The sequence below is a fragment of the Mirounga leonina genome, unplaced genomic scaffold (genome assembly GCF_011800145.1).
Source record: "Mirounga leonina isolate KUSES-001 unplaced genomic scaffold, KU_Mleo_1.0 Mir_127, whole genome shotgun sequence".
NCBI lineage: Eukaryota > Metazoa > Chordata > Mammalia > Carnivora > Phocidae > Mirounga > Mirounga leonina.
In genome coordinates this window covers 12,537,677-12,561,206 of record NW_023270316.1, presented here as the reverse complement: position 1 = coordinate 12,561,206, position 23,530 = coordinate 12,537,677, and the positions used below count along the sequence as shown (strand labels likewise).

General features: G+C 46.7%; 1 protein-coding gene across 1 annotated transcript in view; it reads right to left on the bottom strand.

Moving 5' to 3' along the window:
• The window catches only part of STK24 (serine/threonine kinase 24), a 110,129-nt gene extending 86,643 nt beyond the window's left edge, over positions 1-23,486 (bottom strand). Inside the window, exon 1 of the mRNA XM_035003147.1 lies at positions 23,152-23,486. Within this exon, the coding sequence (XP_034859038.1) occupies positions 23,152-23,193 (42 nt within the window). The 5' untranslated portion in view covers positions 23,194-23,486. The remainder of the gene's footprint in view (positions 1-23,151) is intronic.
• Positions 23,487-23,530: the final 44 nt, after the last annotated feature.

Below are 23,530 nucleotides of genomic sequence, written 5' to 3'. Positions count from 1 at the left end.
TCTCGCTTCCAAAAAGGTGTTGAGAGAGAACCAAGTGGCAGGCTCAAAAGAAGCCAAGAAGATGGATTTTCTCAATCGCCAACAGACAGAACAGATTAACTCTTCATGTTGCCACAGAACACAGAACTGCCACACAGTTATCCCCACCCTGATCTCTGAGGCCCTCCAACGTCTCAGTGGTGAGGGAGGCAAGAGGCGGAGGTGTAATCTGTAATTGCAAATCACTGTTTTCTCTGAGAGACCCCCAGATATATTCAGCTATCAACCCAGAAACCTTGGCCTTATTACCAACTCTGTCTGACCAACTGAGCAAACTGAACAAATGCATAACACATACAAGTAACCTTTTCCATACCTCAGTATCAACAGCCTCAGTCACCGATCCAATCAAATGCCCCAAAAAATCCATCCCAAACTGTAATTATTCTCCATACAGAACAATCGGCTGCTAAGCCCTCAGAGTACGTGAGGCCATTTATGGGGCTGGATCACCAATTTCTCCCTTGAGAACTCAACTGAAAACTGTAACTCTGCAGTCCAGTAGGCAAACGTACTGGAGAACCTGGCACAGCGTAAAGAAGATGGCGCCCATGGCCAGATGCACGTGGGTTCAAATCCACCTCCGTTTCTTACTAGTTACTTGTTTCTGTAGGCCCAAAGTTTACTCATCTGTAAAAGAACAAATACATACTATAGTTTTCCTGAGAATAATATATGAAAAAAAATTTAAACTGGTATATAACAAATGTTCTCATGTTCCCGTTATAGTTTGACCTGAAGCCTTAGTTGCATTTTTCTTCTGAGTCACAAATGCTAAAATTACATGCAGTAGCAGTTGAAACGCAGACAACTGGCACACCGTAAATTTCAACTAAAGGCTGGATAGGGGAAGATAAATCATGCGAGTGTCAAGGAGCTGACCCGTCCCGAGGGTTTAGCCTCAGGTCACACACCAGCCATGTACACCCGCTACCCCCCCACCCCCCTCATGCCACATCTTTCTCTATGAAAAATGAGTCAACTACTTACTCTCTTTAGTCAACTACTCAATCTACTGTAGGACCTTCAGTACGCATCTGGACCTCCCGGGGAAGCCCTAAATAATGATGAATAGAGAAGCCCCCCTCCTGAGCCCGGGCTGGCACCACAGGGGTCATGACGCAGGGGCCTCTGCAACTGGACTGTCGTTAACACAACCCCACCGGCAACGCCACCCTGAGACCGTGTAGACCACACACACCGTGACACACAAAGGTTTCGGGCTAAGGGAATTTTTCACTCCAACCATCTGAAGTATCTTCAGCTAATCCCAAACTACGACTATCAACTTTCCTGTACCAGCTGAATGCCACCCACTCTTCCCTGCTAAGCCCTGTGTAACCTCACAGAGTAGGAAGTCACACCTTGCAGCTCTCTGATTTAATGATCCTGACTTTTCTACAGGACGCCCACTCACTGCGCTCACTGATACAGCTCTAACACCGTCCTGCAGCTCTAACACTTCGGGGTCCCCTCAGCAGCCAACCTCCACCATCCACAGACGGCTCTTCGCCCTCAGTGACGACACGTCGATGGCCACGGCCAACTCAGAGAAGGGAAAAGCTTCCTCGTTTCTTCGGCCTTTCATTAAACAGGAGCTGCCTCCTTCCCATAGCTGTGTCTCCTCAACCACAGGTAACCATCACTGAAACCCATCTGTGCTTCCTCACACACTGGCCTCCCTGGAAAGCTCCTGGACACAGCCAGCCTTCGCCCATATGAAAGCAGCTCAGGCTCTTGGCTCAAAGGTAAAAACACTCATTTACATGGTACTTTTTTTAAGATCTGATTTATCTGAGAGAGAGAGAACACAGAGAGGGAGAAGCAGACTCCCCACTGAGCAAGGAGCACGACGCAGGGCTCGATCCCAGGACTCTGGGATCATGACCTGAGCCGAAGGCAGACGCTTCGCTGACTGAGCCACCCAGAAGCACCCTGCATGGTATTTTTGCTTAGTTCCAGAGGCCCGACTCTAAGAATGCAAAATAAAGCGAAACCATCTACACACCCTATCGTGCTTCAGTGTGTATTTAGCCCAATTTAAAAAATAAACAAACCACCCTTCTGAATCAGGAATGAAGACTCAACTTTAAAAAATGTAATATACTGGGGCTAGCCTACAGAAATCAAGCCCTACCTAGGTTTCCAGTCTCTCCCTGCTATCTGTCCCTCAAGCAAATCAGAAATAGATTAAGAAGCCACCAAAGCCACTTTAGGCCACTTCTGGATAATCGGGATTATCCAAACCATTAAGGAGACACCTGACTTGAAACCCCCAGACTTCACCTTTCTTTTTTAGCACTTTTATCCTACTCCAAACTGAAACCTCTCTTATACCTTTTCTTTCCCATTTTCTCAGGTAGGAAGGAAAGAAAAACGTTAATCTAACTCATCTACACCAGTTACCCAAACTACAGCCAATTCTATGAAAAGACCCTATCTGCCTGGAATGCCCTTTACCCACTAGCACCTTAAAGGACTACTCAGATATATGCTCAAATGTCACCTCCTCCAGGAAGGCTTCATTCTTTTCACCCACTTTGATTAGTATCACCCTGTACGCCCAGCGATTGCTCAGCATGCCAGAATGCCTGGCGGACAACGGGCTGCGAGCGCATTAAGGACAGCAGGCTTAGCTCATCCCCTCCCCCAGCCTCTAGCACGGTCCTTCAAACACAGCAGACATTCAAAACATCTCTGTTGGTTGAAGAATGAGTATCATGTCCCATCAGGAACAGGAAAAGCACTTAAGTGCTGGCTGAAACTGGATTGCTTAAGGGGTCTTGGTTAGAGGTTAGTGACATTTCCAATGGAACTGCTGTGATAAGGAAGAAAAAAATAAACAGAATTCCCAGCCTTCCCCTTCAGTTCTCAATGGAGAAGAGTGAACAATCCTTTGCAATTAAGGCAACCACAGAATCCTTACCCTCAACATTAGTTACCCCTGGGGGATAAAACCATCCAATTCTGCATTGTTTGATTTTTTTTTTTACAGTTAATTATGTAGTACTTCTATAATATTTTAAATAAAATTTGTTATCGCTCAATTTTTTAAAGGAATCTTTACATTAGTCTGGGGGGAGGGGAGTGGGAAGCCACGTGGAATGAATTTTTCCCTCCTTACAATTCCCAACAGCCTTCCACAGGAACTGGGTTATGGGAAGGGGGTCAGACCCTAAGGACCGAACTGAGGTCAGAAACATGAGAGACGCTAAGGACAGGTCCACAGTACAGAGGCAGCTCTGCGAGGCCTCAGGACAGGCGGGAGTGAGGACGCAGGTGGAGTCGGTGGAGTTGGGGGGCTCAGAAGCAAACCACCTACAAAGCCTAAGAGCACCTATTCCATCCCTGGGGCGAGATCTCCTTCCCTCCGCCCCGCCCCCGCCAATGCAGCTGGGGAAGGAGGGGCTGAAGTAATTTTAGGGAGTCAAAACAAAAAGTGAGCTCTACTTAGAGGAGGTACAAGGTACCTCCATTTTCAGTGTGGGTACATGTTTTCTAACTTAACAGTCTCAGAATAACTAACTGGAAGAGCAGAGAACCAACAAGAACTGCAGGGAAAGGCCCTGTTGGAATCTTCCCTCGTCCAGTTCCTGGATGGCTGCCAAGACCCACTAACTTCTCAAGATGTAATTTTGGATACGTGCACCCTGAAAAACCCAAAGGCAAGCAGCTTTCAGGAGGACGGATACCAAGGGCAACCCAGGCTCACCCACACCAAGAGAAACTACTTCGGTCAAGTCAGAAAGTAAAAAAAAAAACAATGAGGAAAAAATGGTGTACAGATAAAAAAATACTCCAGTTAAAAAAAAAAAAAAAAAAAACCTCCAGTAAAACCAAAAGGACATGTTTTTAAAATACCCTCACTGATTTTCAGGGCAGTGAAACTATTCTGCATACTGGAAGGGTGGATACATGTCCTTACATATTTGTAAACCTATAGACTGTGTGACAGAGGTGAACCCTAACACGAACTACGGACTTTGGGTGATAAGGATGCATTGATGTAGGTTCATCACTTGGAACCAATATAATCTGGGGTGGATACGGAGAGTGGCGGGGGAGCAGAGAATATACGGGAAATCCGTGTATCCTCTGCTCAGTTCTGTTGTGAACATGAGTATCTTTACTGTTCCAGGTACTGCCCCCCAAAGAACCCACACTGCCCCAAAACACTGAACGCCCACTGCTCTTTACCAAGCACAACTGCAAAATGGGCCATTCCACTCTAATTATTAAAATCAGCTCTGGCTAAGAGAGTAATACAACTGAGCAGCTCTGATTGACCCCATCAAGTTTCATGAACTGTTATCTCCAGACCCCCAAGTTTTTTAAAACATCAGACCTCTTGGAGATTAACTAAAAGTAAACCAACTAGATACAACTCCAAAATCCACTTCTTGTCAAAAACTGGCATTTTAGCATGCTATAAGTTGTACACAACACATTGAAGAAAATGATTTCAACAACGCAACCGCCCAACACAACCCACCCCAACACTGCTTTCATTCTTCCCAACTTCCTCCCAGGTTGGACCTCGTGGAGTAAGCAGCACGGCAGGAACCTCAGCTTCATCCTTCTGGGCTAAAAGGAAAGCTCACTTGGTTTAGTTAATCTAGGGGCTTCCACACCGATTTTTCCAGGTGTAACCAGACCAAAATGTTTGAATGTCCTTGTTAAATTCTGCTCTCTAGCTCAAAGTTGCTCTCTGATCCACTTCAGGAATCACATCCATGAAACCACCCATGAAAGAGATTTAGGGTCAAAATTCAGCATATTTTGAGTACTAGGTACTTGGAGCTCCGGCACAGGATTTAATCCACTAAAACTTTCATCAAAAGAAACGCCCTGCCACCCAAGAGACCACAAGCTGCTCCTGACTTCAGGACAATCAGCTCGTGAGCCCTGCCCACTGGTGACAGACTAACACCCATCCCTCCACCCTGGGGCCTCGGGTGGCAATGCCCTGCTGCTGGGCCAGCAGAGTTCAGAGCAGGACTCCCAGGGAAGAGCAGGTTGACAGAGCATCCAGGTGCCTACGAGATCAGACGCGGGCTCCTAGCTTTCCAACACCCTCTTCAACGTGCTCACGCCCGTCTTGCTAACCACCACTGATGACCTACTTAGTAAGTCAGCTTCAGTCCCTCCTCACCTGGACCCTTCCCCAAGCTCCAGACCCAGATATGAAACCACCTATTCCTTTCCTCCACCTACATTCCAGGCATCTGAAATAGACAGAGATCTCCTACCTCAACTCCACAGGTTGATCACCTACACCAATCGGTGGCCCCTCCATTCATTCACCCACACGCCCAAGCCAGAACCCTAGAAGCTCCCCTTGGACCCCTCTCTCCCTCCACTGCCACCCCCACCAAATCCAGTCCATTCCACCTACTGCTCCCTCTGAAATCCCTCCCCTTCTCCCCACCCAGCCACGGATGCCTCAGTCCTGTGCCCCATCGGCACGCCTGGGGCCACAGCAAGGGGCTCCTAGCCCAGGGACCAGCCAGACTGTAAAATCCAAAACTGGTCTCGGCCTGCAGCTGCAAACTTCCCTGGGAATTCTGCTTCACTTAATAGGCTGCAGCCCAGACCACTCGGCATGGTCCTTTTTGATCTGGTCCCTGACTACCTCTTTAACTCCTATCTCTTATTCTCCTTCCTTTCCCTTTTATGTCGAACAAAACTGAATTCCTTGCACTTCTCCAAACACTTGATGCTATTTAAAAAAAAAAAACTCTTATGCTTTTGAACACTCTTTGTGCCTTTAAAAAAAATCTTCTTGAACACAGCTCAGGCATCATTTCCCTTATCGATTTTCAAAGGGCCACCTCCTAGTATTTCATTACTCTCTCCTCTGTGCTACCTCTGTGCCTTACCCTCCTGCAGCTGCATTCATCCCAATGACCAGTGTGCTTACATACGTGCCCCTGCTATTAGAATGTACGCCCCCTGAAGACAGGGTTTAGCATTTGTCTTCCCTATTCCAACACCAGCATCTTCCGCGTGCATATACGTCATCTCCTATAGATGCTGTCGGTCTTTCACTGCCTGACACTCTACATTTTAGGCATTTAGAGCAACACACTTTCTTCCTGTAATTAACAACTACTATCTGTATATCAACTAGTACAGACGCTTGCCCAACATCTAGCTAAAATCGGCTTTAAAACAAGGAGTCAAGAATTTTAACTGGAAACTACCAGAACCTGTTGCGGGGGACGCGGTCAAGAGGTCTCAGACCAGAGCCACGGTACCAAGGCGGCCTTCACTTCACGGGGGGAGGAGACAGGGACTGGGGGTAACAGTGAGGGCCAGCACTCTGCAAGAGACCACCGTGAGCTCGGAAATGCTGCCTGGGGCCAGGCCTACACCAAGAAAAGGAAAAAAAAAACGCTTCCTTCTCCCCTAGCTCTCTTACCCCAGCTGGTTTCCTGCCCTCAGAACCAGGAACTTGACCCTTAAATTGTAGGTCAGTGAGGCTTTTCTAGCCTAGCCTCACAACTTAACCACCATTTCTAAACTCGTTGCTGTAAGAAAACATGCCGGACTTCTAACCGACAAACTGACAAACGAAATCTGACACACACTGGGGAATGTGAATGTTCATATTTTAAACTAACTTTCTGACACTTGGAAAATTTTGCTTCTGGTTGCATCAAACTGTAACCGTGCTAAGATCCTGGAACTAGGGCGCCTGGGTGGCTCAGTTGGTTAAGCGACTGCCTTCGGCTCACGTCGTGATCCTGGAGTCCCTGGATCGAGTCCCGCATCGGGCTCCCTGCTCAGCAGGGAGTCTGCTTCTCCTTCTCCCACTCTCCCCTCTTGTGCTCTTTCTCTCTCTCACTCTCTCTCTCAAATAAATAAATAAAATCTTAAAAAAAAAAAAAAGATCCTGGAACTAAATTATCATCAAAATACAAATATATCCCTTATAAATGTTTCTGTTTTATGAAATACCACAAGGCAAAAGGCCAGCCGACACTTACAGTGTTTCAGCTTTAAATAGCAAAGACCTTTACCCACAGCGTCTCACAACACTTCCTTCTCCTCTTATTTGCGTGTCTATCCAACACTCATTTCCGTGCCTGCGCTCTAAGAGCTAAACAAATAAAGACCATCAATGACACAATAGAGAAAAATTTTTTAATTTAAATAAAGAGAAAGGCCAACAGGTTCCAGCAGAACTCGGTAATGCTACACTCTCCTATCACTGCCTTCTAGTTCTCCCATTTTTCCATTCATTAAAAACATATGTATAGTAGAAGGTCGGTAGTTACAGGTCCATGTCCCTTATTCAAAGTTCCAAAACCCCCAAGTCTCTGAAAAAAACAACAGTTTTTCCTAACTCCTCTGGAGGAAAGATCTAAGCTGATCTGAGCCCCAACCCCCCGCCCCTGCCGCCGGCAGGACAACATGAAGTGATGGGGGGCGATTCCCAGTCGTGGTGCTGACAGACTCATCTGGTGGCTCGAGCCCCGTGGTCCCTGCATGCAGCGAGCGAGGCACCCGACCTCACCCCCTGTACCACCACGGCTTCGTGGTCCCTCGCTCACGTGTGCACCTTGTACGGGAAGAAACATGGATACACAGCATGTGTGGTACATACTCTGAAATTGCTAAACAGCAGACTGGTCCTATTCGGGAGCGAATGTTCATTCAGAGAAGGAATCTTAACACACAATATTTGCACCTCTCACGGTCCTGCCAGTTTCCCTGTCATCTACAACTTTTCATTAAAGCAAAAGACTGAAAAGAAATACACACAAGATAAAAGCTATTTTGCAACTAGAATACTTGGGCGCCTGGGTGGCTCAGTTGGTTAAGCGTCTGCCTTCAGCTCAGGTCATGATCCCAGGGTCCTGGGATCGAGCCTGCTTCTCCCTCTCCCTCTGCTGCTCCCCCCGCTTGTGCGCTTGCACTACTCTCACTCTCTGACAAATAAATAAAATCTTTAAAAAAAAAAAAACTAGAATACTTATAACATTTATAAAGTGTATCACCTGAAGAACAATTAAGAAGAATACAACTCAGTGCTGTTCATCTTCTTCAGGTCCCTACAATTTGCTTCCCTGGCTAACTAGAGGAGGCCCAGAAAGGAGAGCGGTTTTGCTGTTGAGTTACTGCTCACACCAGCCCGTGCACACATGTGCAAGTGCTCATACACACATGCACACACACACACCCAGCCTTTGGGGCCTCAGTCCACACGCAGTGTCCTCTGTTTGGGGTACAACTCAGCAAGGCATGAGGAGCCCAGCATGAATTTGCAATCCCACTGGGTGAATGGTCGAGCTTATCAATGTAAGCAATTAACCACAAAAACTCATTAACAGTAATAGTGCTGTCCAGTAATACCACTGAAGGAGGAGGAAGGATGAATTACTGTTTCTTTCGCCAAAGGCAAAAGAAAGTGCAGAATTACGCTGTCCAACCAGCAGAGCCTAACGGGACGGTGCTTCTGGCGAGAGCTCAGCGTCCCAGGGAGGCGTGCCTTACGTGACGGAGCAGAGGGTAAGTCGGTTAGGACGTTAAAGCAAATCACGTGGAAATGGGGGATGGTATTTATGATCCACTTCTGACTGGAAAACAATATAAAATGAGCACCTATGTATGACTGCAATTTCTTAAACATATGTATATACAGAGACAACTGGAAAATAAACAAAATAAAAAAACAGCTATACTCAAGTAGTGGGACCATAGATGCTTTTGCTTTAGAAATATTTTCATGGGGGACAGCATGAGAGTGATTTCCCCGTATGGGGTTCCCATTTCTGTACCCATTTTCAAATCCCCACTTCCCATGACTTTTTTTTTTTTTTTTTTAAGATTTTTTTTTTGGACAGAGAGACAGCGAGAGCAGGAACACAAGCAGGGGGAGTGGGAGAGGGAGAAGCAGGCTTCCTGTGGAGCAGGGAGCCCGATGCGGGGCTCGATCCCAGGATCCTGGGATCATGACTTGAGCCGAAAGCAGACGCTTAAGGACTGAGCCACCCAGGCGCCCCCCCCCATGACTTTTTAATAGACTAACACACACAGGCAGGCTGGCCAGGGTAGGTGGTGGGGCTCTTACATTGCAGCAGATATGCGGGTGAAGGCCCTTGCGCTGGTTTTCAAAGAGCCTTATGACCACAGATTCCCCCAGCAGAAATGAACGGAGTTATACCTACCCTGACACAAAAGGACACAGGGAAGAACCATTTTCACGGAATTTCAAAACCAGCCTTGATCGCTATGGCTAACCTATTAAATAATATGTGCAACAAACCATGGATAAAAATACGGAGAATTTTACCATTTTAAAAGGGCTTAAAATATTTTATCATTTTTTACATCTCTTTTTCTCCAAATTTTTATTTAAATTCAAGTGTTAACACAGGAGTGTCACAGCACAAGCTTTTTAAAGGCTACTTACTGATAGATCACAATGAAGGAAAAAGAAATTAACATACCTTGTATGCCCACACATATGTGAACATAAACATTTATATTTCTATTTATTCATATTTTCGGGGTGGGCTGAGAAACCATTTGCTCCACATACAGTAATCCATCCACAAGGGAGGGATCAAGTAGATCCTTGGTAAAACTGCTTTTCAACTCAAAACTGTTTTTAAACTATGGGATCACTTGAAAACATGACCCCGCTTCAAGCCTAAGCGGAAATGAAATTCCACCCCGCAACATCTCCGGCCACGCCCAGGCTGCTGGTGCTCCATGAGCCCAGGCTCATCTGGGAGTGTGACTGGAGACCACCCACCCCATCAGGCGTGTCCGCATCGGGGACAAATACAAGCAGCCGTGTAAGAACAAGGCCAGGAAATGCACTCAGTTTCACTTCACGGCAGCGCCTCATTGTTTCTTGAAGGAGACAATACGGAGGGAAGCCCTCTGAATGTCACAAATTCTGTTTTTAGAAAGACTCCAGACTCTTCGTTGACAAATGAAAGAGAGGAACCCGAAGCTCACTACTACCCTTCCTGACACAGTCCGTCTCCTAAATCTGCTTATTATACCATTTACCCTTATACTGGAAAAAGCCATGTAACAAACCTCAGAAAAATGACAATGCACTTTCAAAAAAAATCAAGACCTCTCCCTTCCCCCAAAAACCACCCTCAAATAAGCAAGTCTGGTAAGACTGAAGTTTAGCTAATCGTAGTAAACTCTAATAAAAGACTGCTAATACAGAAATACAGATCATTTTTTGAATTAAACATCAAATCAACTATTGAGACATAAAAGCATAAAACCTTTGACATCCCAAACATTAGAAAGTCTACTGGCCTGGAATATTTTTTCCAAACATATATATGTATATCTTAAGTATTAAGCAAAACAACTGCCAAGAAAAGAAAATGGATTTTGCCCAAAGAGAACCCATTCATTTCCTAACTGTCCCCCCTCCTCAGCATGGGGAGCTGGCTGGACAATGCACACCTTCCCTGAAGGTCTTCCCTTCAATCTAATTAAGAAAAAAGAAGGCAACATGACATAAATACTAAGAGCTCACCAGGGGTTACTGGGGAGGCAGGGGATATCCTGCCAGAGGAGCAGGTTCACAGAGGAAGGACAAGCAGTGAGCTGACCAGGGAGAAGGACTGAAAAGCAGTACGAGGTATTTGGTCAGGAAGCAACCAAAGGCTCTTAAGCAGGGAATGACGTGATAAAAACTACAGTTAAGAGAAGTTATCCTCGGGCGCCTGGGTGGCTCAGTTGGTTAAGCGACTGCCTTCGGCTCAGGTCATGATCCTGGAGTCCCAGGATCAAGTCCCGCATCAGGCTCCCTGCTCAGCGGGGAGTCTGCTTCTCCCTCTGACCCTCCCCCTTCTCATGTGCTCTCTCTCATTCTCTCTCTCAAATAAATAAATAAAATCTTAAAAAAAAAAAAAAAGAAGTTATCCTCACAACTCTGTGGAAGATGATCAAGTTCAGGACTTTTGTTCTGGTTCGGTGTTTTCCAAAAGAACCGTAGAATGCTAGTTCTGAGAGATGCAGTCCTTACAAAATAAGGTTCTGACATTAAAAAGATACAGAACACACATCCTCCTCTACCTCCCAACAGGTTTATACTACCTGCTAAAATGGTAAAGTCTCCATCAAGTCTCCCAGAAGCCTATTCAATTCCCAAAGTCAGACCCATGGTTCCAAAGTCAGTCTTCTAAAATACAAGTCATAAGTCTCAAGAACTGATTGTCTTTTTTTTTAAGATTTTCTTTTTGAGCAACCTCTACTCCCAATGTGGGGCTCAAACTCACAACCCCGAGATCAAGAGTTGCACGCTCTCACTATCAATAGCCAAATTATGGAAAGAGCCCAAATGTCCACCAACTGATGAATACTGGATAAAGAAGATGTGGTATATATACACGATGGAATATAACTCGGGGATTAAAAAGAATGAAATCTTGCCATTTGCAACAACATGGCTGGAACTAGAGTGTATTGTGTTAAATGAAATAAGTCAGTCAGAAAAAGACAAATACCATATGATTTCACTCATGTGTGGAATTTAAGAAAGACACATGAACACAGGGGAAGGGAAGGAAAACTAAAATAAGATAAAAACAGAGGGAGGCAAACCGTAAAGACTCTTAAGTATAGGGAACAAACTGAGGGTTGCTGCAGGGGAGGTGGGAGGGGAGATGAGCTAAGTGGGTGATGGGCATTAAGGAGGGCACTTGACGTAATGAGCCCTGGGTATTATATGCAACTGATGAATCACTAAAGTCTACTCCTGAAACCAATCCTACACTACATGTTAACTTGAATTTAAATAATAATAAAAATAAAAATTTGAACTGGTGAAACCCCAAAAAAGAGTTGCACACTCTACTGACTGAGCCAGCCAGGCGCCCCAAGCATTGATATTTTTTTTAAGACTTTTTTATTTATTTATTTGACAGAGAGAGAGAGAGACAGACAGGGAGAGGGAACACAAGCAGGGGGAGTGGGAGCGGGAGAAGCAGGCTTCCCACCAAGCAGGGAGCCCGATGGCAGGGCTCAATCCCAGGACCTTGGGATCATGACCTGAGCCGAAGGCAGTCGCCCAACCAACTGAGCCACCCAGGCGCCCCCCCAAGCACTGATTGTCAATTGAGCTTTCAAATGGGCGTCACTATAGAGTGTCCCACAGTGGAGAGCAACAGGAATTTAAGGATTTTTAGTTCTCCAGTTTAATGGTTTTCAAATTGTGGTCCCTGAGGCAGACACACATGGGGAAAACTTGTTAGTTTCCATCCTAGACCAACAACCTAGCAGTCCACAGTTCATCAAGCTCTCCAGGTGATGAAGAGAAATGCTAAAACTTAAAAACCACTGGTTTGGGGCACCTGGGTGGCTCAGTCGTTAAGCGTCTGCCTTCAGCTCAGGTCATGATCCCAGGGTCCTGGGATCGAGCCCCGAGTGGGGGGTCCCTGCTCAGTGGGAAGCCTGCTTCTCCCTCTCCCACTCCCCCTGCTTGTGTTCCCTCTCTCGCTGTGTCTCTCTGTCAAATAAATAAATAAAATCTTAAAAAAACAAAACACTGGTTTGATTATGGTACTTTTTTCAGCTAATCCCAGCAACAACTGAAAGGCAATAAACAAGGGGCCAGCCAAAGGCCCCACTCCCAGCCTAGGGGTGGGCTGAAGGGCTCAGTAGAGGGACTGGGGATCAGGAATGGGGAAAACATCTAAGTCACCACCCCCCACAGCCACAATCCTACATTCTAGGAAGCCACTTAAAAATAATACCAGAAGGCGCCTGGGTGGCTCAGATGGTTAAGCGTCTGCCTTTGGCTCAGGTCATGATCCCAGGGTCCTGGGATCGAGTCCCGCATCGGGCTCTCTGCTCCTTGGGAGCCTGCTTCTCTCTCTGCCTCTCTCTCTGCCTCTCATGAATAAATAAATAAAATCTTAAAAAAATAATAATAATAATACCAGAGCAGGAAAAAAATCTTTAAAAGAAAAAAAAAAAAAAAAAAAAGGTGGGAAACCAAAATACCATCTCGTACCAGGCCTGGACTGGGCTGGTTTCAGAGGCTTTAAGCACAACGTGACCCTTAGGGACACAGGAGCCCTGTGGGCCAGGACGGGGCAGGGGCAGGATCTGAAAGGCTCAGCGGGAGGCATTCTGGTGTAAGGGAGAGCACCACCAATGTTGGCATCAGAGGTCAGGGCTCTAACCCCAGCAAGGCTGTTTTCTAGCTGAGGGGCCTTGGTTACACTTCCTAAGCCTCTGGTGTAAAATCGGTGTAAGGGCCCTTACACCCCGGGAAGAGGCCTCGAGGATTGCCCAAGGGCAGAAACCGCCCACCAGAGCCCTGCCCTTGAGAAGAAGGTAATAAAAGTTTGTCCTACTCCTTCAAGGCTTCCTTCCACTAAGAGCAACAAATACTCATTTGCTCAACTGAGCAATACAGCAAAGCCAAAGGCACCTTTACTTCTCCCACTTACCTATTCAGGTAACACAGAAAAGAAGGAAAAAGAAAACCTGCCTACCATGAGGAACCACTGAGGAAGTAACTCTTTGTACTTAACATAATCTTTCTCTTCTCAAAAAAAAAAACAAACAAACAAAAAACAATCTTTCTCTTTTCAAATTACCTCTCAAGAAACATTTGGTACAATGAAGTGCATCAAACATAAGGAAGCTCACGGGATGTTCAAACAATACCTTTCTTCAGCTGGCTCTCAGTTCATCGGGAGTTCAGGTAGCAATTTAACAACTGTAACCACACTGCACAGAACTCTAAAGTTATCCTACGAAATGGTGCCTAAAATAACTGCTAACTAATGCCTAGTCCCCCAAGTTCTGGATTATCTTTCATTTTCACTTAATGATTTATCACTCTAAATTTCTACCCAAAAAAAGTACTTTGTTCCTAAGTAGGAAATCATTTTAAGGTCACATCCCACAAGAGCAGCCTTACCTGTTTAGATACACACCTGAGCCGCTGGTTCATAAACACCGAGTATTTATGGAGCAGCGCTAGGCCACGCACAAGGCCGTGCACAGCATGGGGCGTGCGGAGACCCCCAAGCCACGGGGCTCAGTCCACAGCGCACAGCCCCCAACACACGGCCAACTGGCTCCACCACGTGTCCACCTGAACACCCTGGCAAGCTCTCCGACATCTGCTGTGCATCTGCGCCCAGGTCCTGTGCTGACCACAGAACCAGCAGCCGGGACTGATGCTGCCCCCCCACCCTCCCAAGAAGCACACACTCAATTCCAGGCCAGGGGCTGGGCCCCCAAAACATACATCAACTGAAGAAAACGTTTCTCCAAAGAGATACTACAAGGCTCCAAGAAAGGGTTCTGTGCCCACACGATTTTGAGACTAGAAAATGAGACCTAGAACGGAGAAAAGCAGGTTCTCAGCTCAAGTTAGGGAAGTGGAGGTCACTGTTAGAGATATGGAAAAAACAGGCATATATTTATATTGTCGTTGACTAACGGAGAGAAAACAGAAGGCACAATCTCCTGAAGACGACAAGGGCCTCAGGAGTCCTACCACGCTAGGGCACTTGGAGAAGTTCTGACCTTGGAATTCAAATTGTAATCATTCTATTCACTCATCTGTAACACCTGAAGAGAAGGACTTCCAGGTAGGAAGCATACTGAGCATAAGCACCTACTCTGGACAATCCTGAAATCCCAATAAACCATAAGCAAATGGAGTTCTCTTAAAAGGTTAAACCTCTGCCTACCAGGAGGGGAGAGAAGACCAAAAGCAATGAACTTCCAGAAGTGGGCAGAAATATGGGGGCAGTCCTTCCCGTCCATCCGGCACTCTGTGGGCATCAGGCTTCAGGCCGCAGAAGGGAGGAGGGATCAGCCCGGAGCACGAGCTGTAGACAATAAGGGGTCCAGACCAGAGCTGGTCAGAGGCTTCTCCAGGAAGGGGAAATGTATAAAAAGCTGAAAGAAATGGACATCAGCTATTCCTCACCTCTCCCATCTGGTAGAAGCACCTGGTATCATTGAGGTTTAAAAAGCTCCAATCAAGGGCAGATTTCCAACCAGCTTGGTTGCCCCCACTCTTAAGAGCAGACATTCAAGGGTGGCCTCTAGCATTAGAAAGAAAGATCATGACCAACATGAGGAGAGAAAGGGACTTGGAGGAAGAGAATCTATTCTGAAGGAAAGAAACATAACTGCAGTTAACATATCCAGGGAGGTAAGAGCAAATATTTCAACAATAAAAGAACATTCAGAGAACCAAAAAGAGCTCTTAGAATTTAAAAAATAAGAGCAGAAACACTCATTAGAAGAGCTGGGAGAAAAAACTGAGACCATCTTCCAGAAAGCCAAATAAAAAAGACAGGTAGGAAATAGGTTTAAAAGGGTAAAACTATTTGAGGACCAGTCCTCAAGAGAAGGTCCAACATCCAAGTAATACTTTAAGAAAGGAAGAACACAGAAAAGACCTGAGCTGCCTGATTAAATGGGCTTACTGAGTACCTGTCACAAAAAACAGACCCGCATCATGACATGTCATTGTGAAAACTGAGGTCCCGGAGAAAAAATTCCGATCCTATTCGGTTCAGGAAGAACAAAACAGCTCACACACACAGAATCCAGTATTGGTGTGGCACGGCAGCCTTCGCCGGCAACGACTGAAAGCTAAAACAGTGGAGAAATGCCTTCAAAATCCTGGAGGAAAATAATTTCCGCCCTGTGACTATATCCCATGCCAAAATATTAATCGAGAGGAAAAGAAATGTTCAGATATCCATGACCTCAAAAAACCTATCTCCCATGTACCTTAGCCACAGGAAGGCACTGCAAGATATGCTTCATTAACACAAGAGTGTGAACCCAGACAGACAATGATGGGAGACAGAGAAAAGAGGTGGTCCAGAGCAGCACGAGTCCCACATTTGAGGGCCAAAGAAAACAGGCTGTGAGCAGAGCACCAAGTGCGGATGACTGCCAGTCCACACGGGAGCGGCTCAGCGGGCTCACAGGAAGACTTCTCCAAAAAGGTCACATGGATCTCTACCTGAGCTTTGGAAAAGGTTTCAACAACTTGTGTGAGTTTTGGCTGAATAAGCTATAAAGACTGCTACAGACCGAATGTCTGTGTCCTCCCAAAATTCCTATGTTGAGACCCAGTTCCCTATGGGATTGGTATTAGGAGGTGGGGCCTTTGGGGGTGATTAGATCATGAAAGTGGAGCCCTCAGGATTGAGATAAGTACCCTTAGAGAGCCTACAGGGCTCCCTCACCTCTCTGCCATGTAGCAGACCATCCATGACCCAGGAAGTTACCCTGAGCAGACACAGAACCTTCCAGAGCCTTGATCTTGCCAGGCTCCAGGACTGCGACAAATAAATGTTTATCGTTTAAGCTACCTAGTCTATGTATGGTATGTTGTTCTGGCAGCCCAAACTAAGGCAATTACGTTATTAAAAAAAAAAAAACTTTCAGAGAAGATTTGCAAAGTTACCCCGGTTCGCTAACGGCCGGGCTGGGCATATAGGCACGGGCTTAGTTGCGTGACGGCCTAGTTGCGTGACGGCCTAGTTGCGTGACGGCCACACTAACGTGTACACACACATGTAACCAAAGTCACAATGTAACTATGCTGGGGAGAGGGAACAGAGGGACATGTGTCTGGAGGAGGCAAGAACCAAAGCTTCCTCTTCAGAGTCCAAAGTCCACAGATAATGCCTGAAACCAGAAACAAAGTAGCAGCAAGTTTTAAATGTTCTTCATACACAAAGTGGAAATAACATCAATCAGCTAACAGAGATCAAAGGGGCTGCCTTTGGGGAGCAGGACATGGGAGGCAAGGGGCAAGTCACTGCTATCCTTCCAAACAAACCTTATAAGGCCATGGGACTCTTGAAATCATGTGTTCAACCTTTCAAATAAAAACTAAACAAAAATCCTAAATAATTAAAAATAAAACAAAGAATCTGGACCTATACGGTCATTTCAAATCTCAGGGCCTAAAAATCTGTTTAAAAATAGGAAGAAGCTTAAAATAATAGGAAGATAAACACCCGCTACATATTTCATAAGCATTAATACAAAACTCCAAATGTTCCCACAATTTATTCAGATACCAGTGGGCGCTGCACAGATAAGGTTCCTTGTACTGGCCATGAACCCTCAGGAAAACAACAACCCTCGAGAAAACATAATGGAAGGTCTCTAAAGTCAAGAGTGCTGTTCCCAGGGGTAATCCTCAATCTGAGGTGTTTGTATACTTTGTAGCAAGCAAAGGTACATCCTGCTTTATATTTCTTAATCTGAACCTTGGAAACCAGGCAGCCATTTAGGATTAGGAAACTCCATACTCACTCCAGGAGTCAGGTGTTCTATTAGCTGTTTTTCTTTTTCCCAAAGCACTTGGCACTAGTTTTAAACATATTGTACCGCAGAAACATGAATTATGGGAAATGACTGGTCCAAGGATAGCAGCTGACCCTAAAGAGACACAGAGATAACAGTGCGACCTCTATTTCCTGCACGCACTCCTGTTACAAGGTTCTATGAATGATAACAATGCTGAGCTAAAGCATTAAAAAAAAAAGCCACAAAAGGGTAGGTTGGGTGTGGTCCATTTCCTGCAGGTCCCGTATTCCTAAGCAGGCAACTCTGAATCACTGGGAGATGGCTCCCAAATGGAGCGCCAAGTGGCATGTTTCTCAAGAGATCCTCTGACTCCTTGACCCCAGCCTCAGCCTGTCTGTAAAAAATACTCTAGAAAGAAGCAGCAACTGCCAACAGGCTCATTTCTTCAGTTACTCCTCACACTACATCTTGTACCAAGGTCCTAGAAATACCATTCAACTGAAAAGCAATGTCCACTTGCAGGAAGCAAGCTCAGCTCTACACATTGGAACAGGGCAAAGAGGAGCGCAGAAGTTACATCACATACAGGAACGAGAAAGCAAAGATGGCTGCCACTTGCCCATAACTACTCTGAGGGGACACTGTGCTATTTTAGCAGCCTAGAAAAATCTAACCTGACCAATTTCTACTTGAAGGTCATTTGGTTCTCGGTGAAATACTACCAGGAACATTCCCATAGCTGGGATTACAACCAAAATGTCCTAGACAACTCCAAGTTATATTTTTAATAATTTATAAGAATCGTCTTGGGCGCCTGGGTGGCTCAGTCGGTTAAGTGACTGCCTTCGGCTCAGGTCATGATCCTGGGGTCCCGGGATCGAGTCCCACATCGGGCTCCCTGCTCGGCGGGGAGTCTGCTTCTCCCTCTGACCCTCCTCCCTCTCGTGCTCTCTCTCATTCTCTCTCTCTTGCAAATAAATAAAATCTTAAAAAAAAAAAAATCGTCTTATAACACTGCCCCCCCAAAATACATTTTTAAGCAAGACAAATTATTAACATTGTTAAATGTTGGGGACAGAAGAAAAGAGGGAATATGAAGTATTGAAATGGCTATTAAATAAAATACTTAGGCAACTAACAGTAACAGAAAACCGTGCCTTTATTTTCGTTATTACTCTTAGCATAGAACAACAAAAAGGGTCAAAAGCAGAGGAGATTGGAGATCGTAAAAAAAGACTGTTAAATGTTCGCTGAGAGTTCAAATTACCAACGTTTGAAGTCAATCTTGCTAGAAAGTCCACCTTGAGGGGCGCCTGGTAGGCTCGGTCGATGGAGCATGCAACTCTCGATCTCGGGGTTGTGAGCTGGAGCCCCACGTTGGGTGGAGATTACTTGAAAATAAAAAATCTTTAAAAAGAAAAAAGTCCACCTTGGCTATCCGGCTGATACCTGAACTTCCAACCACTCAGTCTTGTCTGCCCCTCCTCCCACCAGCCTGGGGTTCCTCTCACTGCCAGCATGCCCCAGAATCCAACTCCTTCCACCTACAGCAGGGAAGCAGGACCCCTAAAATTCAAGACACTCAGCGCTTCCCTACCCCAGCCAGAGCTGGCCCCCTTCCCCAGCCCCCGCTGCCTCTCCAGCCCTGGGGTCCAGGCTAGCCCCACATGAACCTGCTTTCCAACCCCTTTGAAATCAGCTCTCACTGGGCTGCTGACTTCCTGAGCACATGGCCCAGGGAGGTTCTCACCCACCCCTCACAGGTCCTGGCACCACACTCCACAGAGAAACGTGCTGCGTGCATGTGGGCTCCCCATCTCGTCCAACGTTCTAAGACCCTAGACCCCATTCCACACTAAAGCATTTCCCTCAAGGTGCCTTCAGAACCTCCATCTCACAAATACCCTGAACGTCCACACACCATAACATGACGCCAACCTTTCCGCAGGGTGCAGACAGCAACACGCTGAACATGGAGAGGTCTCTTCCATGGAAACAGGAAAAAAAAAACTATGGCAATGTGACACTAACAAGAAAAAAAAAATGCAAGAGCACTGAAGCCACAATTAAATGCAGCTGTCCTTCTGTTTTCCTTCATTTCCCAGATTCTCAAGTCCACACAGGTTTCCCCAGGGTAAGCAAGAGCACTTGAGGAAAGCTCCCAACATGTCCAAACTGGCTGTTCAATGTCCTTCTCGCTATCCCAACTTAAAGGGGCATTCTCAGCAAAGGTTGGTCTCTCCAACCAACTAGATCAATGCAGAGGGAGAGAGGGGGCAGGATGACTTACCAAGTAGAAACTAAGTTTCCCAGCTATTCCTGTAAACTGCCTGTACTTTCAAATAGGAAAATATCCTAAATTAAGGACATCCTCAAAACATGCTAAGTAACTCAGCTGTCCTACACATGTGGCATACCTAATTCAGTATTTTTCAAACTTGGGTCAAACCAGTCAGCTGTAAAAATCAATTTAGTGTTGCAACCACCTCCTTTTTTTTTTTTTAAATAAAATACATGACACAACATCAGGGCATCACAAGTGGTAAGGATCAGGGCTGTCTCCTGAAACTTTTGTTTCAGATCTTGATGTAAAATATACTTCTTACACGGGTCACAAACCAAAAAACCTTGGAAGCTTAGGTGTGACTGATAAAAATCTGCAAGAGAAATTTATAAACCAAAATCTAATTCTTTTTAAATTACAATTTTCGCAAACTAAAAGCTGGCTAGTGTTCCTACCACCAACTGAAGCTTGCTTTTCTTCAAATCTGAATTAAACTGATTGAAACAACAAATGTCCAAGGACACGGAGTACATACTTCCACAAATCAACCTAATTTCTTTATGTCTATTTGTAGTTACTACATTCAGTTCATGACTTTTTATTTTCTCCCCATGCTAGTAAGAAACTGGGATGTGGGAGGTAAAAAAGGAAAGGCCCCTGGCAACCTTCATTAAACATTTATTACAAATATTAACTCATTCGGATGTCTTCCACCCCTCACCTAGGATCTGGCACATAAATTTTCAATAATGGTTCCTGATCAAATAAAATATCAATCTCATATTCCTAATTTTTCGTATTTCTTCAGCAAACCCAAACTGGAAAGGAAAAAAAAACCTTTAATGTTTGTAAAAGTTAATAATAAAACAACAGGGCAGCATGGTAAGTAGAAGCATAGTCTGGGAGACAGGAAAGTTCTGGTTTCAAATCACACGCTTGCCAGCTAATATACTCCCTGTCCTTGGTCAGTTCAATTAGTCTCTGTTGGCTTTCACATCCAGAAGACAGCATAAATAATATCTCTGCCTCCAGAGGTACCAGTAAAAATCTAGAGGCATAAAAATGATTTGCGACACAACGAAAAATGGTGTTTATACTAAGATGTCCTTTCAGGCTTACTTTTTAAATATCTTTGATACTTAAATTCAGGCTGCCTGAATTCACTCTGCTGTCTTTCTCGAAATCTTTACCCCAACTCCTTATAAGCCCTGTTCAGAAGATGAGAGAGGGGAACAAAAAAAGGGAGGGGGGGACAAAGGTATCAGGACAGGGCACAGAAGGGTTAGCACGTCTCTCTTGTTTTATCCTAGATTACAGTCAAAAGCAGGTATGCCTTTCATTTAATTTAAATCCACTTTGAGGAAAGCCTCCCGGGCCAGTAACAACTGTTAATTCAAAGAAGAAAAATAAATGTGCTTGTTGTTTTTCTTTTCGGGAGAAGGGAGAGGAAAGGAATGTTCTTCCCCAAATAGCATACTAAGCACGATTACACAGTTTGTAGATGGACTTAAAGACAGGAATGGTCAAAGCCACCTTTTACAGCCCCCCAAACCTGTGACAGCTGAAAATCTGGTGGTCTCAACCAAACAAAAACAGTTCCCTTGAAATGGAAATTTACCTCCTCTTCCTAAGATTTTTGACCCACCCTCTTGATGACCAAAAAAAAAAAGTGAGGACAAAAAATGTTGAGAACAGACACCACCACCAGGTGACCATCTGATACTGACTTCAGGGCACCAGCCAACAGGGCTTTAAGTACCTCCTCAAACTGATTCACTTTCCACAAAGGCCTTATACCTCCACCGTAACCTCTAAGTGAGGCATCTGTCCTAGATTACAACCTGATTAACACGGTATAAGTCAGTCTAAAGGAAATACTGATGAAAGAAAAAATGTTCAACTCAAGAGATCCTTCTTGCTCTCCGCTCAGGAATCATCTTTCACCCAGTTCACCGTGCCTTCCTGCCTCTCCATTCAAACCAACGTGAAGGAGGAACTTTAAGAAATACCAAGAAACCACATCTGATTTTTACCTAGCAGTCAGCAGAAGCTTAGGTTTTAAATGTGTGTTGAGTTTAAAAGCTCTTTAGATGAGATTCAAGGGCAGTTTTCTTCAAGTACACTCAAGATACTAACTTTGACTGTTACTCCTTTAAAAAAAAAAAAAAACCCTCAGGATAAAATTTTGGTAGCTTTGTGTTCCTATTTTTCTAGATTTCAAACCTGAATAATGAAGCCCAGCTTTCTTTTTATGGTTAAAAAAAAAAAGATAAGGTGAGGTGAGGTGGGGTGGGGTGGGGTGGGGTGAGGTGGGGTGGGGTGGGATGATCTGCCACAGAAGACGGGGCAGATTCAAGTCTCAGCCCCTAAGATGCCAGGTCCAAACACTGCACTTCTCAGCCCTAAAGAGCAAGGGAAGAAGAAAAAAGTGAGCTCGCTGATGTCTGTAAAACAACAAATAATCCACTTGGATACCGGGGTTGTTTTTTTAAAGCTCTTTATGTTCACTCGCTCAACTAAACTGGGACAGCAAAACTTTAGAGACATCCTCTTAACTGCACCGTGAGATTTTGATCCTAATTATTTTGCCACCATTTGTGCGCTTAACAAATACGACAAATTAACCAGAGCCAAGTGGTTTTGTTTTCCAAAGGGCTAAAAACAGTCCCCAAAGGCGAAAAAACTTTAATGCTAGCACGCACATTTGAAATCCAACTCCCCCCCGCCCCAAAAGTCACTGGTAAGCCAAGATGCCACAAAGTTATCAACGGGAGGTTTACTTGGAAGGAACTCGTCTGGATCCAATCAAGTGTCCAAGTGAAAGCCCAGTGTCCCCAGATCGGGCGGGTCAACCTCGGCTCGGGACACTGGAGTACATGCTGTCCGACTGATTCCCTCCTTCCAGAAGGTTGACACGCTCGCACTTTCCCCTCAGCTGGCACCAGAAGGAAAGGCGCGGAGCAAATGCGCTGGAAGTGGGGCTGGCGGTTACACCTTCCCTCACCCCGCCCTGCCTCCTCCGCCCGGCCGGGCCCAGGACGAGTCGGGGCGCGCCCGGGGCTCCCCTCCGGCCTCTCAACTTTATCGCCTGCTCCGGGGGAACGGGGCCTCGACCGCCCCCCGCCCGCACGCCGGGCCCCGAGCCCCGGTCGGGGCCTCCAAGGGCATTTGCCCCCATCACTTCTCCCGGGGAGCGGGCCGGCGCCGGGCCTGCAGCTCGGCAGGCGTCGTGCGGGGAGGGCGGCGGGGAGGGCGAGGCGGCCGCCTCCCCCACACCCCTGCCAGACCACCGCGGCTCCCGGCCGGCGAGGGCGCCTCCAGGCCGCGCCCCCGCAGCCGTACGCCCACCCCCACCCCCGAGCCCCGGGCCGCGGCGCCGGGCAGGGGCGCCCTGGGGGCTGGAGCGCCGCGCGGGAGGCCCGCGCGACCCCGGAAGGGGCAGCGTGCAGGGGGGGCCCGTGTTTACACCGCCAAGTTCCCCGCTTCCGCCCGGCCCGCGCATCCCTCCCTCCCCTCGCGGCCCGGCTCTTGCTTACCTGCATGCCGGGCAGGCCCGACTGCACCGGGGAGTGAGCCATGGCGGTCAGGACGGCCACTTCCTGGGACGGGACGGCCGGGCCGCGGCGATCCGCGCGGGCGACGAGGCCCGCGGGCCGCGCGCAGCCCTGGGGGCGGCGGGGGCGGCCGGCCAAGCCCGAGTCCGGCTTCGGCGGGGGCCGGTCGGAGTCTGAGGCCACCCCAGCCCCGGCGGGTCCCGGGCCGGGCGGCGGGCTCAGCGGCGGGCGGCGGGCCGCGTCTCCATGCGCCGCGCCGGGGAGGGGCTGCGAGGGGCGCGGGGACTCGCCGCGAGCTGCCGCTGCCGCTGCCGCTGCCGCCGCTGCTCGGCTGGAGCCCGGCGGCCTGGGCCCGCGCGCG